The following is a 16,090-nucleotide window of genomic DNA, read 5'->3' on the forward strand; positions in this document are numbered from 1 at the left end:
TTCCTCTTTGTTTATGGCTTAATGAATAGGCCCCTTATTCAGACCCCAGAGTGCACTATAAGACAGCACAAGGAGGAAAGAGCATCGTTTAGCAGCATGATTTGTGCACTCGTTTCCTCCCACACTCCAAAACACAGACCAGTATGTTAATTAAAAAATGAACCTAGTCTGTATGTTAGGGAAATAGGGACTGTAAGCTCCAATGGGTCAGGGATTTACAAATCCTCTCTAAGCTGCAGAATTGGTGGGGCTATATAAATAAATTATGATTAATTATTAGTACTTATTAAGTATTATTAATTAACAAATGAAAGGCCTATTTTTATTACTGTGCACAACCTGCCTCAGCAGTTGTGGAGCTACAAGCCCCGTTAACTGGTTACATTACATTTAATTCATAGAATACAGATATATTGGAAAAGTGTAACTACACTAACAAGAGCCAAGAGATCATCACCGCTTGCATAGGCGCCGCGTGAATTTCAGGCTGCAAAAACTACACATCCCAGGGTTCCTCACTCCTGAGCCAAGACGTCACGCACCTGCGACCGACGCGCTGGCCGCGTGTACAGCATAGTGCAGCGTGTGGTGTGAGACAAGATGGGTAAAGTCAGGAAGAAGACCAAGAATACCTTTAATTACAGCGTCAATAGGAAGAAGCTGAAACGCAAGGCCCAGAAGAAAGCTGCTCCGAGGATCACCTGGTGAGGAATGGGTGGGCTGGGGACTGGTTTCCTGATACACAGGTCCCCCAGGTAGTACTTGGGATCAGAGATAGGCAACTTGTGGTTCAGTAGCTGTTGTGTAACAAAGCTGTTATGCTGGAACTTGTAGTTCACCAGCAGCTTGGAGTGCCACAGGATGACTAAGCCTGGTGTAAGTTATATTGTATGAGGCATATCTATGCGGTAAGCATTGAGATTGACGTTGGAGCAAAAAACACACACAGGCTTTTTCATTTCACTTGTAGTTGGACATACATTTCTAAGTTCTCCTGGATCTGTTTTTAATGTATTTGTCCAACATACAGTGAACTTGAACACCACATATGTTACATGTACATTGACCATTCATAACAATACTGAATTTCAGACTTGCAAAACTTCAACATTTTCCAGTTATTTTTTAAAGGAACTAATAACTTATCGCATAGTAATATGTTTCCAAATCAAAATAATAATAAATAAAATGGACATTTTCCATTGATGTTTCTGTAAATACAATATTTATAATTGGTATGTTCTAACATCAGAGCAATCTGATTGTCAGCTGCCACACTTACAGTAGAAGGGTAACGGATGCTGTGATGCCATTTTCTTTGCACACCTTATGGAACTGTGGGGCATGCAAATGTCTAATGGCCTATGTTGATAGCGGGGTCACAGCATTTGGTAGCACCAGCTACCCATCTACTGTAAATGGGGCAGCTGGGAAAAGGAAATGTAACCTTAAAAGTAGTACGTTTTCACATGTTTTATCCCTGTGCAAAATGAGCCCTAAATATTTATACTTAATAAATAGTTGAATTATGACATTCCTCTGTAGTAAATAGAAAGTATCCAAGCTAGCAAAACCTTTCTTTGTTAATAAATACTAATGTTCTCATGTGTTTTGATTCCAGTGATGAAATTAGAAATGCGTGGAATGACGCAAAGTCTGTGGCTTCAAACCTAGCAGATATGGGTCTGGCTTCTGACCCGAATAAGGCTCTACCAATCCATGGAAACAAGGTAGGTAAAAAAAAATGCTGTCAATCCAGTTGCTAATCATTAAATCTACTGAATTTATTTTAATGCCTTTCTTTGGGCTAACCTATTAAAGTGTCCTGTGTTTTTAGGCCATGTAGATGCCTCACATTTTACACAATGTCCCATAGATTGTAAGCTTGCGAGCAGGGCCCTCTTATCACTGTCTGTATGTATTACCCAGTATTGTTTTATAACGGTTTGTACCCAAATGTAAAGTGCTATGGAATCTATATAAATAAATGATGATAATGTATACATATCTTTGGAAAACTAGTCAGTTCATGTTTGGGGTAGCCTTTTGTGTGTATTGTTTGTTTTAGTTATTTAAATTAAATGCTTTTTTACTTCATTGTCCTACCAAAAAGCTAAACACAGACAAGTTTGATGCCCCAGTTAGTCATTTTATATACCTTCAAAACATGGATCTGTTTGTGGTAGGCCGAGTCATGGAGCCTCTCCCCAAAATAAAGTGGAAGAAAAATAAGATGACTGCACATAGTCACCGTTCTAAACACTAAATATGGGCGTTGGTTCAGTAAAGGGAAATTGTATATCTCCATCAGTCTGTCTTCACCAGGCTTCCCAGCCTCGCTGTAAAGTACTGTATAAAATAACAGAATTTAGTACTGCATTTTGTTACCACATACAGTATATTATATTGGGGAGTTTAGGTACCACAGTTGAGATAGGAGCTTGGCACTTGGTGATATAACCTCTAGCTAGCTTGCTGCTGCATAGCTGAATTGTTTTTGAAGTATGCAGATGTCATTATCAGTACTGGAACTTGTTTATTAGCTGAGTATTTGTAAATAAAGTAGAACAGTAAGTAATAGGTCTGTAACAAGAAGATGGTTATTATTATTTACAGGTGGAGATGCCCGATACTACCCCCCTTCCCTTGATTAGTGTTTTTGGAACAATCCAAGGTTGCAGCTAATGTTGTTGATTAAACTAAATAAGAATACACACACACACACACACACACACACACACACACACACACACACACACACACACACACACACACACACACACACGTCTTCACAAAACCCAATGCTGGTATCTTTAAAACATGAAAGAACCTGATGAAATGAAGAGCAACATATTTCTTTCTTTTTACACTGCTAACATTCTGCCAAGTGTCTTTTCTCTCTAGTATGAAAGCACTGCAGTTAGACAGGAAAAGAAAGTTGAAATTTTGGTAAAAAAAAATTAAAAAATGTTTGTTTTTTATGGTCTTTTATAATTCATTGTTTTCTTCATTTACTGTAGGCGAAGAATGCTGAGCAGAGCCAAGTGCGAAAGCCATATGTTCTAGAAGGTAAGATGTTCGTCTGCGCCTGTATCATTTGAGAGATATTTCCAACTGTGCAGTCATGTTTTTACAGCACTGCTTCACTTAATATACACAGCTTTCTTGATATTTGGGATGCCCAAACTCTGCCCTCTCACTCGCTAAACAATCCTTTAAGTCCCCCATCCTTTCCCAATCCTCTAACCCCCGCCGCCTCTTCGCTACCTTCAGCACTCCCTTGGACCCACCCCCTCTTCCCTGACTGCCTCCGACTTCGTCTCCGTTTTCTCCTCTAAAATTGAGGCCATCCCACTTGAAATCTCCTCCTCCACTCTCTTCTGCAGCCTTCTCTCCTACCTTTCTGAACACTCCCTCCTTGATCCTCTTCAGTCTGGTTTCCGCCCCCTTCACTCCACTGAAACTGCCCTTTCTAAAGTCACCAATGATCTCCTCTCTGCTAAAGCCAGGGGCCACTTCTCCCTTCTCATCCTCCTTGATCTCTCAGCTGCCTTCGACACCGTCGACCACCCCTCCTCCTCACACCCTCCAGTCCTTTGGCCTCTCCGGCACAGTCCTATCCTGGTTCACCTCTTACCTTGCCGACCGATCCTTCTCTGTCACCACCTCTGGGTCTCTCCCTTCCAGTCGGGGTCCCTCAGGGCTCTGTTTTGGGACCCTTACTCTTTTCTCTATACACCTCTTCCCTGGGTGAACTCATCAGCTCCTACGGCCTCAACTACCACCTCTACGCTGACAACACTCAACTTTACCTCTCCTCTCCTGATCTCCCTCCCTCCCTCCTCTCTAGGGTGTCTGCCTGCCTCTCTGCCATCTCCTCCTGGATGTCCTCTCGATTCCTCAAACTTAACCTCGCTAAAACTGAACTCGGTCTTTCCTCCCCCTCACACCTCGCCCCCTTTCTGACCTCTCTATCACTGTCGACAACACCTCTATCTCCCCTGTCCCCCAACTTCGCTGCCTTTGTGTCATCCTCGACTCCTCTCTCTCCTTTGGCCCCCACATTCTCTCTCTTGCTAAATCCTGCCGCTTCCAGCTGTGTAACATCGCTCACATATGGCCCTTCCTCTCCCAAGATGCCACCAAATGTCTTATTCACTCTCATCATCTCCTGCTTGGACTACAGCAACCTCCCCCTCTTTCATCTCGCTTCCCTTCAATATGTACTTAACGCCACCGCTATGCTTATCGTCCTTTCTCGCCGCTCCTCTTCTGTCTCCCCCCTCTGCCAATCCCTTCACTGGCTCCCCTTCCCCTACAGAATCCTGTTCAAGCTCCTCACTCTTACATACAAGGCCCTCACCAACTCCACTGCACCCTAAATCTCCAACCTCATCTCTATTCACGCTCCATCCCGCCCTCTCCGATCTGCCAATGACCGTCGCCTCTCTTCCCCCCTGATCACCTCCTCCCATGCGCGTATCCAAGACTACGTCCGCGCTGCCTCCCTCCATCATAACTTCCCCTAATCTGTCCAGTTTCAAACGGGCTTTAAAAATCCACCTTTTTCTTAAAGCCTTCCAAACTCCCACTTAATTTCCTACCTTTTCTTCTGCCTCTTCCCTCTTTCCCCTTCACTTATCCTTATCCTCCGTTCCTCCTCTCCCCCGTGTCTCTGTCTGTCTACCCCCCCCCCCCCCCCCCCTTAGATTGTACGCTCCTTTAAACAGGGCCATCTCTCCTCCTGTCTTCACCACTTTTAACTCTGCTCTCTAGCCCTACTCCTTGAGGACCCTCTTCCCCCTGCCCCCTATCACTCCCTCCTCTCCCCTCTGGGGGTCTCCCTGTCATCCCTGCCCTCCCTCTTGGACTCCGCTGTCGGCGGACCTACCCCTCTCTCCTCCCCCACCCCTCTAGCTGTGCCTTGAGCTCAATGAGTTACTGTGATTATTGTTTACTGTTCTGTGCTGTCTCACCTCATATTGTAATTTTGTTTGTCCCTGTACGGTGCTACGGACACCTAGTGGCGCCCTATAAATAAAAATTAATAATAGCGCTGATTCTTCCAGAGCCTATGTAAGTTTGTCATTATGTAGACCATGCAGTTGCTGCAGGCATAAAGATACTTTTCTAAATATATATTTTGGTTTTATTTCTTTTTTAAATGTGTGCATTAATGTAATGAATAGGAATTCCTACATTCACATCTACGGAAAACTTATGACATTTGTCAAGCATACAAAGTGACTAAATGAACAAGCATTTAAAATTAGTAGTGCCTGCTACAATCTCCACTCTAACATGTAACAGTGAGGCTGCCTATCATCAGGGGGCTGGTGGGGCAGTGGCCACCTCCCAAAAGTCACCAAAACGTAAATACATCTATCTTTTATATAAACTCGACAAAACTATTAAAAATAAAGACCCAACAATATAGTAAAAAAAAACAAGCATGATACAATAATCTAATATATTGGCTTCCTTATATAAGTGTAAAGTTGGGATCCTCTATATACCCAGAGTCACAGTTCCATGCAGTATCTAAACTGTGGTAATGCCAAAGGCATACAGTTAAGATATTAAACAATCCATTCACTAAACAAAGGTGGTGAAACCTGAACTTGCATGTACAACACAAGACAAACATAGATAGCGGGAAACCAAATTGCAGTCAAAGTACGTAGCTCAGGATTTTCTTGCACTTATAAGGTTTTGTACAATGGTATAGAATAGGATCACAATATCAAGCGTGGGTCAGTGGGCAAAAATTGTAATTCGTAACCATTGTAGAAGGAATGTGCAAGCAGTATAATAAATACAACCAGGCCCATGCTAGTGCTGGAATGAGAACCTATCAGAAAGATCATCTGTAGGAAAATAGGTAAACCCAGCGAAAACCATAGTTACAGCCAAAGGTCTGCATTGCTCTGGTCTCTGATATAGATTATCCCAAAAACTAGTAGAAGTATAAACACTCCAATGAGTGCCCTCTCACTTGGCCTGCAATGTACTTCTGAAGTTGCATCTGGATGGTATTGGAGTTACATGAGTGCACTGTTTATCTTTCAATCCATTTTCACATTTACAGGATTTTAAACTTTAACATCAGATTTGTTTTGGTGACTTAAGATTTATTTTTTTAAATTATAAAAAACCCTCACTCTCAGATTTGTTAAAATGCGATAGCAGCAACCTGCCTATTCAGGATTCTAAACAGTTATGCTGCGGGCTATAGCAGTTTATACCAAACTCTGATCTCTTTCCTTTCATGGTACTATGACCACATTGAAAAGAAGTTTTACTGTGTTTTTAAATCTAGACATTACCAGGTGACTTATTTCATAAGCTTTAAGTACCACAAATTTAAAATAATCTATAGAAAGTCAATGATATTTTAATGTATTCAAGAAATGGATTTCACGCCAAATACATGTAATATTAATCATTTCCTTTATGTGCCTTGTACTAATTTTCATTAGCTTTTCCCCTATATTTGTTAGTTGTGATTAGTACTTTTTTTTTTCTAGAATATCCTCTCCACTTTCGTCAGTTGTCTCTGTGACATGCCCCTTAACATTTAGCCATACGTTATTTGTTATAGAAAGACCTGTATTTAATGTACAGATTCGTTATATTCACTTAGGGGTCAAAAACACTTTTGAAGGTCAGTGGAAGAGTGTATTCATATATGAAAGAGGGACCATCTGCTTTACAGAGGGAGTGTTGTGAGGAGTGCCATGGTGGCACTGTACTCCTTAATACTTAAATTATGCTTTAAATCTTCTTGGGTTCACATGTATTTGTTTTAATGCTTAAAACAGTGCAACCCTTTCATTCTGTGAGTAGCCTGTAATAATGACACATTTACATTATACACTCCACGTCTCCTTGGTAATTCCCAGAGAAAATTGATATTTTGTTTCTTTACATGTTGTCCAGTATGTTTTTGCCTGAACCCCCCTCCCCCACCCATGTTTTTACATTACAGAACTTAAAGCTTTGGCCAGCCTGCCATCTAAGAAGACCATGGGCATCTCTTCTGACATGGTCCTTTATGTTCGTCACATGGTGGAAAACTATGGAGAGAACTACAAGGTATGCCTGGTAAAATAATGTGTACATAATGCTTAATGTCCGTTGTCTCAGACAGAGATGGGTGCAGCAAATGTCATGTTGTTTGCCCACACTCTGTATAATCTCAACGTAATTCAGCTATTTTTTGTAGCTGTGCCCTGGTCTATTAAGAAAAGAGCTCAAATTATTAAAAAATGCAAGTTTTGAGGTTCCTAAATGTTAATATGCAGAACACATTTATATTAGATCTTTTGTATGCAATTGGTAATGTTGAAGTTTGGTGACACCCACTGCACTTTAAAACCTGGCGATGTGCAATATTAAATGTTGAGAAATTGGTAATGCTAAAATTGTATTCTTTCAAGTTTAGATCATACACTGAACCTGTGTCTGTTTTGGGGAAAGAGACAGTTGTTAGCGTGTTACATTAACACTACATATGTGTGTATCTACAAAAATGAAAATATGAGGAATTGGTTCCTATTTTGATCAAAATATTTAATCCTGCATCCCAGTTCCAAAGACACCTTATTGAAGCATATAGGGCGGTGTAGAACCTGCATGTAAACACCATTAAAATGCAGTTTAAATCATATGCACTCACCTCTCAGGTATAGGGGCTTACATCTAGCTACATCCTCATTTGGAGTGCTGTGGAAAAAAGACACGCAAGCTTCTATTTCTACAATTGATGATTTAGTGCCATATACATGTGGTCTCTCATTTTCAAAGTGTATTTTGTTTCATGTTATCCTTCAGTTCTCTAACTTGACTGCAAATGAATATATAAATCTAGTGGTGATTGTCAAAATCCTGGAAAAAATTTGTTTCAAAAAGCTAGCAACTTCATATTTTTTAAAAACTATTGTGCTTAATATTTTGACTATTTATGCATGAGATTCTGATCTGTTCTCTTGTTGGAGAGCTCATGTATTCCATATAGATTAAAGGGAAACAAAAGTAAAAAGCACGCCGAGGTGAATGTTCACCCTTTGGATGGAGATTTTTGTTTAAGGCAAAGAAAAACATTTTATGCCTTGGGTTTAAAATTTGTGTAAGGCACTATGTATTCTCAGGAGGAGCTGACTTTAAGTAGATGAGGCCCATTGATTTCAGAGCATCATCCATTTGTGTCTTATACACATACTTTTGCTTCAATATAAAGTTTTAATTGAAACACTTTTATTGGGAAGTGGCAAGTTTTCCCAAAATATGAATTATTCTGTAAACTGTTATGGCGAAGAGAGCATTGCAGGTTGTTTCATACAGTACTGTTGTACATTTCACCATCAGTGCTTGAAAGTTTAGTACACTTTTGGCAATCTGCCTTTTCCCTGAAGTTGTGTGCTGAACTTAATGTAATGCTGAAGAGAGAGTGCATTGCAGGTCAGCCATAGTTTTAAAACAGAGCTCTATTAGGACGTATGTGAATGTACATTTACAATCTTAGATAATGCATTAAAAATGTGGGGGGGGTTTGCTCTTAGGAAAGAATTGTCAAACAGTATTCAGCATGTTTACATTTAGATGTAGTGATTTTTTATATTTGTTTCCCTCCCTCTTTGCAGGCGATGGCACGAGATGAGCAAAATTACTATCAAGACACCCCAAAGCAGATACAACGTAAAGTCAACCTGTACAAACGACATCACCCTGCTGAATACCAAGCTCTGATTACGTCAAGAACAAAACAATGACATATAGGTTATACTCTGTAGAAGATCAGACTGTGCTTGACCCCACGATGATGGGAGAATACATTATACATCCACCACTGGAGTCTTTCTACAGATCCGGCTCTATTTATACTAGGGCATTGAGGGCAGGCGCTCATTGAATGCTGTCTGTTGACACGACTGGAAAAAGCAAACTAGGTTTGGACTAGATAAGTCTTGTCTAGGTCATGACTGTGATAGATTGGAATATGTTTTATATTTGTATCTTGAAAATTAAATAAACAACTCCAAAGTAACATTTTATTATTGTAAAAAGAATTTGTTGGTCCTATGAAATAAGTTATGTTTCAAGCAGTGAACAGACAACTTCCGTAAAGGCCAGAAGGTGGGACCAGCCCTCACTTCCTGAACCCTCTGCGACTGCATCCTTTAAGTAAAGATATGGCATATTGTTTGGAGTCATTTAGTGGTGGCCAAGCCCTTCCAACTCCACCAGCTAGATGAGGAACAGTGTCCAGATTTTGACTGTTTGAATTAGGCACTTTTATCTCTTTCCAGAGATGTTTGACAGTGATTGCTGTGCTGGTGGCTGATTTGTTCTGGTTCCTTTACCGTGTGTAACCTTTCCTCAAGTAGTGATCTCACAGTTTGTAAAGGGGTGCTGTGTCCAAACCCATCGCACACAGCGCTAGTTCCCAGGAGTGTTACTTCTCTTGTGCCTTGTATTCTGTGTAGCGATAGTTCAGAGTAAATGTCAGAGATGCCAAGTGCAGACCTACAATCCTGAAGAGATAAGATAGATATTAAAATACTGATAATAGGCTGACTCTCCTAGCCCCGTGTGATCTTACCCTTGGTACACAGTATTCTGGATATGGCACTGATGAAGGCTGTCCTTTTTGGAATAAGCTACTGGTCCCATAAGAACATCTTTTCCCAGACATTTCTTGAATTTTAGCAGACTACAGATTCACTCCCTTTCAGCTAAAGATCACTCATTACCCAAGATGTCATCCATTACAGTCAAAAAGATGTATTTTGTCCTTTAATTTTAGGTTTACAACCCTGACATATCCAGTAGGTAAACTGTACAGTATCTGTATGGGGCCTAGTGATTTCTGAAGATGGACATCCCTCCTAGAAATATATTCCCATTCAGTGCCTTTCCCATCTACAATTGTGTGAATTGTGTAAAATCCTAGTTAGTCTAGTTAGATTTGATGTGACAAAATGAGGCAAGATTACACTCTTCAGTCCTCCAAAGTATTTCTAAAACACAAGTCAGTCTCTAAAGAAAACAAGGACACTTTTTCCTTCAAGGTTTCCCTCTTACGGTCTCTCAATTATGGTTGAAGTGAATGCTACATAGTGCCAACCTTTGAATTGTCTCGGCTCATGCAAAAAGCCAGCAAGGTGATTTTTTTTTTTTTTTTATACAGGAGCATTATAAACTGTACTGTGACTTTACAAAGAACTTTTCTCCAGGTATATGTGCAGGGAATAGATCATCAAAGCTGGATATGGAAGGTTCCCATATATGAGGAAAAGTAAAGTTGTCAATCGAATGTACCAGCCACCACCACTATAAATACTTGGCACTGGTGTACTAAAATTCCTCAAACATCTACCCTACAGCCATTTAATAATTACCTCCTCTCAGTCCCTCTGTCTCCTCTCGCTTCTCTCCGCTCCCCTCGGTGACTCTCAACCTGTCATCCGTGCCCACCCTCTTGGACCATAGTTACCTGCCTATACTCACTTTTCCCCTCCCTCCCTCTCTTTCATGCTGTGCCTGAGCCCCCAGAGTTATAGTGCTTACTGTTACTTGTACTGTGCTGTTTCACCTTGTACTGTGCCATTGTTTGTCCTTGTACGGCGCTACGGATACTTTGTGGCGCCCTATAAATAAAAATTAATAATAATAATAATAATAATAATACCTGCTTATTTGCCAGCACCATCAATGGTAGTCGCGGAGCTTCTTCTAACAGCCTGTGCAGTTCATGTCTAGCAAGATGCAAGCGGTTGTCATCTGTAGAGTCCACAACAAAAACCATGATGTGAGCGTTCTTTAGGTATTGGCTCCAGTATGTCCGAAGGTTTTGGCTACCTCCAACTAGGCAGGAGAGAATGGCCATCAATGCATTTTCATCCATAGCATCTTTTGAGTGAGAAAACTCCCAGTAATGTAAATATATTTAAAAAACACAATAAGTCACATTTAGAAAAATCTGTACAGGTGCTAAATAATCTCTATGCCCTGGCTTATCAGCAAGGATTCCTCTAAATCACCATGTGCACCAGTAGCTGAGGTATTAACATTTAATTTAAATAGTGCCAGCATACACTGTAGAGTTTAACATGTTTTTGGCACCATAGAAGAATAAACAATGTTATGCAAACTCACCCTCTAACAGTTCAATCCTTAATGCCTGGCTGAGAATTTGGGCAGTATTAAATCCATGAGTTGGTGCGGAGCTGGATCTAGTGGTGTTGGTGCTCAATGCGTGAATTATGCTGCTTTTACCGGCTCCATCCAAACCCAGCACTAAAATTTGCCGATCCAAGTAGTTGACCTGTATTTAAGTAAAACAAGGATTAGAGTTGGCCAATAAAACAGAGCTCTGCAGTTATTGGTGATGTGATTGAAGACAGCCATTGACTGGTGTCTTGTCCAAGTTCTCAAGAGCACAAAAATGAAAATTATTGTCTAGTTCCGACTACATTCTTCACAAATAAAGACAGTGTGAAAGGAATGGCATACAAATACTTTTATACATAGTAAGGGTCATTTACAAAACCAACCTGTGCCCCAGAGCATGTCATTTTTGTGACATGTACATATTTTTTTGCACAAATATTGCTTCTTGGTTAGGAAGTTCAAGCTAAAAACAAGTTGAGCAAGCGCCTGCTCCTCTAATTGTACCCTCAAGCAAAGGAATTTCTAGTTTCAAGAACTGGAGAAAAATAAAAATATTCAGGTACAGAAACATGCCACGTAATGAAGACCGTTTTTATATCCTTTCACTCACGATTAATTTAAGATATTCAGGAGGATGGAATAATCACTAATTTAGGAGAAAAACAAAAATCAAAAAGTTTAAATTTATTACAGATTGTGGTACTAAACTTGACTTAGAAGTGATGTTATGGTTTTCTTTCTCCACAATTATAAAGCACAACCATATTAAGCAGACCTTAGTGGAGAATACTTTATTATTCATATCAGTCCCTTCCCCAGTAGACCTTACAGTCTATAGTCCGTACAACAAACTCACACACTAGGGTCAATTTCATCATAAGCCAATTAATCTACCAATATGTTCTGGACTGAGGGAGAAAATCCAAGCAACCAGCACTGTGAGGCAGCAATGCTAAACGATATGCCACTGAGTGTATACAATGAATATAGCCAGCTAATCCTGCTAAAGTAGGTGAACCCCCATTTTACATGCATCCATGTATGTGCAAGGTGAAAAAAAGGAACTTTTTTTGCATAGATAAACAATGCTCAAACATTTATTGCACTTTTAGTGACATTACAAAATACAAACTGAAATATGCACACTTAATTTCAGACAAGATAGATGGTCTAGTCCTCTGCTGAGCTCTATAGACTGCTCTCAGCAATCTTGTTCATTCACAATCATTCTGTTGGACATATGTTTGGGACCTTCTCACCCGTCAAAACAGAGCTTTGAGATGTTAAGGACATTTAGCTAGCACTTGTCAGTGTCACAGCTATTTGTAAAGTAAACAGCTTACAGTTATTTGGAAGTAATGGCTGCAATGATATAACAGTCTGATACACCTCTACATGGCATGCTATCCTTTGTTTATGCGTCTCTTTCCCTTATGAAAGCAATTCACTTGTTTATTGTGTCTCTGGAAAATATCATGAATATAGGATATGTGGTGCTCTGGAGAGATCACAGATAATAAACCCAACTAGGAGACATAATGTATGTGGATTTACCAGATTACTGATCTACATTATAAGACACTGTGGAAAATAACTCCTGTAATGTTTATTGGTTGTTTAGTGAAATTATTATTTGCTGAAATCAGTATTACTAAAAACTGCTACAATAGTATGACTGTATTTAAATATTTGGAAACCTATTTTGGGAATAATAAAACATTTATGCATTTTTACTGCCTGGTGTATAACAGTTTTCAATAAATACTAAAGCTACATTTAGAGAAAAGGGAATTCTAAAAATGTAAATACAAATCAAACCTTGACTGTGAAAATAGGAGATGGGAATACCACGCTTTTTCATGCTGAAGCCTTACACTAAGCCCTTTGGTAAATCTATATGGAATGCCATTAAGTTTTATGCGTGTACATACCGGCCTAGATACTCCAGATAGATTTCCCTAAACCTGAGGTTAAAGAGCAAGAAGAAGTCTTACAGAATGTTTGTGTGCAGACCTCACAAGTCCAAATAGCATTATTCATTAACTGAACTAAATGTAGCTACAACAATACTTATTATATCCTTACTATTTACAAGAACATATTCAGTGATACCTGTGCAAAATAAATACAGATGTCATCACTCCAATAACACATGTAATATACCATTTGGAGTTCCTAAACATGAATATAAAATACACAAACACTTTTTTGCTAGTTACACTATATGCTTACACTTTGTTGCTGGAAATACTGGTAGGTTAATTGGCTGCTATCAAAAATTGACCCTAGTCTCTCCCTCTTTGTCTGTCTGTGTGTGTCTATATTAGGGACTTTAGACTGTAGGCTCCAATGGGGCAGGGACATTTGATATGAGTGAGTTCACTGTACAGCGCTGCGTAATTAGTGGCGCTATATAAATAAATGATGATGAAATAAAAGTTATCCCACAAATAAATAAGCAGTACTGCAGATTACATGTCTATTCAAATACATAGTTGACAGGGGTGGGTGGGGTGGTGGAGGGTCGCCGTTATCATCATGTGGGGAGATATAGCAGTGTTGCAGCTGATAGGTCTCTGTGACTACCAGGAGGGGTTACAACAGTACACACAGCTCTGATAACTATGTGTAGTCCCTGCCCATAATACCGTGTTGACTCCTAGTAACCTAGCTTGCAATGCCCTAAGATGCACTCATATTTACAGTCTACTGGTGAAGGAAGAAATAGATGCAAGTACATTTCTCAGTCTGATATATAAGCATATACAGAGAGTAGTAACAAAGAACGATAACCCTCTATGCAGCTGTCTCCCGGGGCACAGACTCCCACTGTAGTGACAGCACTACCCCCCGTGTGTACACAGGGCAGTATCTGGTGATGTAACCTCCTCACCTGATCACACAGCGGGCTGTGCTCCAGCTGATAGCGCGTCCACTTCACCCTCCTCCTGCCGGGCACATAGCGGCTCCATGCGATGAACAGGACGGAGCCTAGCGCCGCCACCGCTGCACCGATGACCATTGACAGGTTCCTAAGGGCGGCCATCAACCCGGTATCTCACCCGGGAACCCAGCCCATTTATTACGTCACCACCACGCCCTCCAGATGCAGTTTAAATAGCTCTTAAAGGGAGCGCACAGCGCAGTCCTGAGTGTCCCTGCTTCCCCCATTATATACGCATGTCTGATGGGAGCGACACTACTCAGGTTGCTGCTCCAAAATACAGCTCTCATTGATCAACAGATCAACATAATTTATTTGGTTTGTTAACATTTATTTATATAGAGACAGCTTATTCTGCAGTGCTTTTCAATCAGGAATAAACACAGTAATAACACAAGACTACCGTATTAATAAGCAGGCAAAGAGTACAGGGGCTTAGGAATGACAATTTTCGAGGGCTGGGCAAAAAGTCAAGGACTACAGTCATGGGCAAAAGTTTTGAAAATGACACAAATATTGGTTTTCACAAAGTTTGCTGCTTCAGTTTTTTTTTGACCTTTTTGTCAGATGTTGCTATGGTATACTGAAGTAAAATTACAAGCATTTCATAAGTGTCAAAAGCTTTTATTGACAATTACATTAAGTTTATGCAAAGAATCAATATTTGCAGTGTTGACCCTTCTTTTTGAAGACCTCTGCAATCCCCCCTGGCATGCTGTCAGTCAACTTCTGGTCTACATACTGACTGATGTTGGCCCATTGCATAATCAATTCTTGGAGTTTGTCAGAATTTGTGGGTTTTTGTTTGTCCACCTGCCTCTTGACATATGTGGCGTCAGTAGTGAATTAGGTTGCCTATCACTGCTCTAAGGTCTTTTCTTGTATCTCCCCTTACCCAGACAGCAAAACAATCAGGGCTGGTATATGTAGGAATATAAAACAGTTCTTGCCTATGGTAAAACACCCCAAAAATACATAACATCTTTAGATTTGAAGGTGTTCCAGGTAGGTCAGAAAACTGAACAGTGACATTTTTCTGCTTTAAACAAACAAAACAAGCCTGGGCTAATTAATTGACTTACTGCAGCGGTTGGCAAAGTGTGCGCCGCGGCGCTGTCACAGGGGTGCCGTGGGCAAGCCAGAGGAAAAACAAACAAAACAAAAACTTGCCAATCCGCACGGCGCCGGGACCCAGCATCCTCCTCTCTCACGCAGCTTGTCACTGAATATTGACATTCAGTGACAAGCTGCGTGAGAGAGGAGAATGCTGGGAACCGGCACCGCGCGGATTGGTAAGTTTTTGTTTTGTTTGTTTTTACTCTGGCTTGCCGCGGCAGAGGGGGCAGAGTGAGAGGGAGCGTGACAGAGGGCAGAGGAGGGGGACAGCGTGAGAGGGCAGAGGGACTGGATGCAGAGGGGGCAGAGTGTCTGGATGCAGAGGGGGCAGAGTGGATGCAGAGGGGGCAGAGTGTCTGGATGAGGAGGGGGCAGTGTGTCTGGATGCAGAGGGGGAATTTTTGCATACAACTAAATAAGTATTTCTGTCCTGATCTAAATACTTATTACATTTTTTTGACCCAACTACTTCTAAAATAGGACTGCTAAGTAATTATTTTGGCGGGGTGCCTTGAAATAATTATGGAGACTCTGTCGGGGTACTGAGGTTTGGTGCCCCTACTATCGATCTCTGATAACCTGATTTCCTATTTGGTATAATACTGTTGACAGGAGAGGAAGTGAAACACATATAAGGAAATCTCTTTAGCTCAGCAAATATTTCTTTGCAACAATAATACATATAAGGCAACATCCTCTGTTCAGTACTACGTGGTTTTCCTCTCGGTCGTTTCCTTCAGTCTGGCATCCTGCTATTGTCTGTTGCATAGAAAACACTTGTTTTTCTTCAAGGTGTAGTCCTGCATCATTTTCTGAATTTTTTTAACGTTAATGTGCCATTCAATCTTTACACTTTTC

General features: G+C 40.6%; 2 protein-coding genes across 2 annotated transcripts; one reads left to right on the plus strand and one right to left on the minus strand.

The window, feature by feature from the left end:
* The first annotated feature begins 527 nt into the window (after nt 1-527).
* On the plus strand, nt 528-9,046 carry NOP16 (NOP16 nucleolar protein). Its single transcript, XM_075209187.1, has 5 exons — nt 528-704; nt 1,622-1,730; nt 3,021-3,069; nt 6,989-7,095; nt 8,643-9,046. The coding sequence occupies exons 1-5, from the start codon at nt 601-603 to the stop codon at nt 8,769-8,771; spliced, it is 498 nt and encodes a 165-aa protein (XP_075065288.1). The 5' UTR covers nt 528-600; the 3' UTR covers nt 8,772-9,046.
* Nucleotides 9,037-14,271, minus strand: ARL10 (ARF like GTPase 10). Its single transcript, XM_075209186.1, has 4 exons — nt 14,066-14,271; nt 11,158-11,326; nt 10,691-10,866; nt 9,037-9,533 (listed from the first exon to the last, which is right to left on the minus strand). Exons 1-4 carry the CDS (start codon nt 14,216-14,218, stop codon nt 9,285-9,287), a joined length of 747 nt encoding a protein of 248 aa, XP_075065287.1. The 5' UTR covers nt 14,219-14,271; the 3' UTR covers nt 9,037-9,284.
* Nucleotides 14,272-16,090: the final 1,819 nt, after the last annotated feature.

Source organism: Mixophyes fleayi, chromosome 4, assembly GCF_038048845.1.
Source record: "Mixophyes fleayi isolate aMixFle1 chromosome 4, aMixFle1.hap1, whole genome shotgun sequence".
NCBI classification, from domain to species: domain Eukaryota; kingdom Metazoa; phylum Chordata; class Amphibia; order Anura; family Limnodynastidae; genus Mixophyes; species Mixophyes fleayi.

Coding starts and splice junctions, on each gene's coding strand:
- NOP16 (XM_075209187.1), top strand. CDS start 601: ATGGGTAAAGTCAGGAAGAAGACCAAGAATACCTTTAATTACAGCGTC. Junction 705..1,621: donor GCTGCTCCGAGGATCACCTG/GTGAGGAATGGG, acceptor TTTTGATTCCAG/TGATGAAATTAGAAATGCGT. Junction 7,096..8,642: donor ACTATGGAGAGAACTACAAG/GTATGCCTGGTA, acceptor CCCTCTTTGCAG/GCGATGGCACGAGATGAGCA.
- ARL10 (XM_075209186.1), bottom strand. CDS start 14,218: ATGGCCGCCCTTAGGAACCTGTCAATGGTCATCGGTGCAGCGGTGGCG. Junction 10,867..11,157: donor AAGGATTGAACTGTTAGAGG/GTGAGTTTGCAT, acceptor TCTCCTGCCTAG/TTGGAGGTAGCCAAAACCTT. Junction 9,534..10,690: donor TGGTGCTGGCAAATAAGCAG/GTATTATTATTA, acceptor TTATCTCTTCAG/GATTGTAGGTCTGCACTTGG.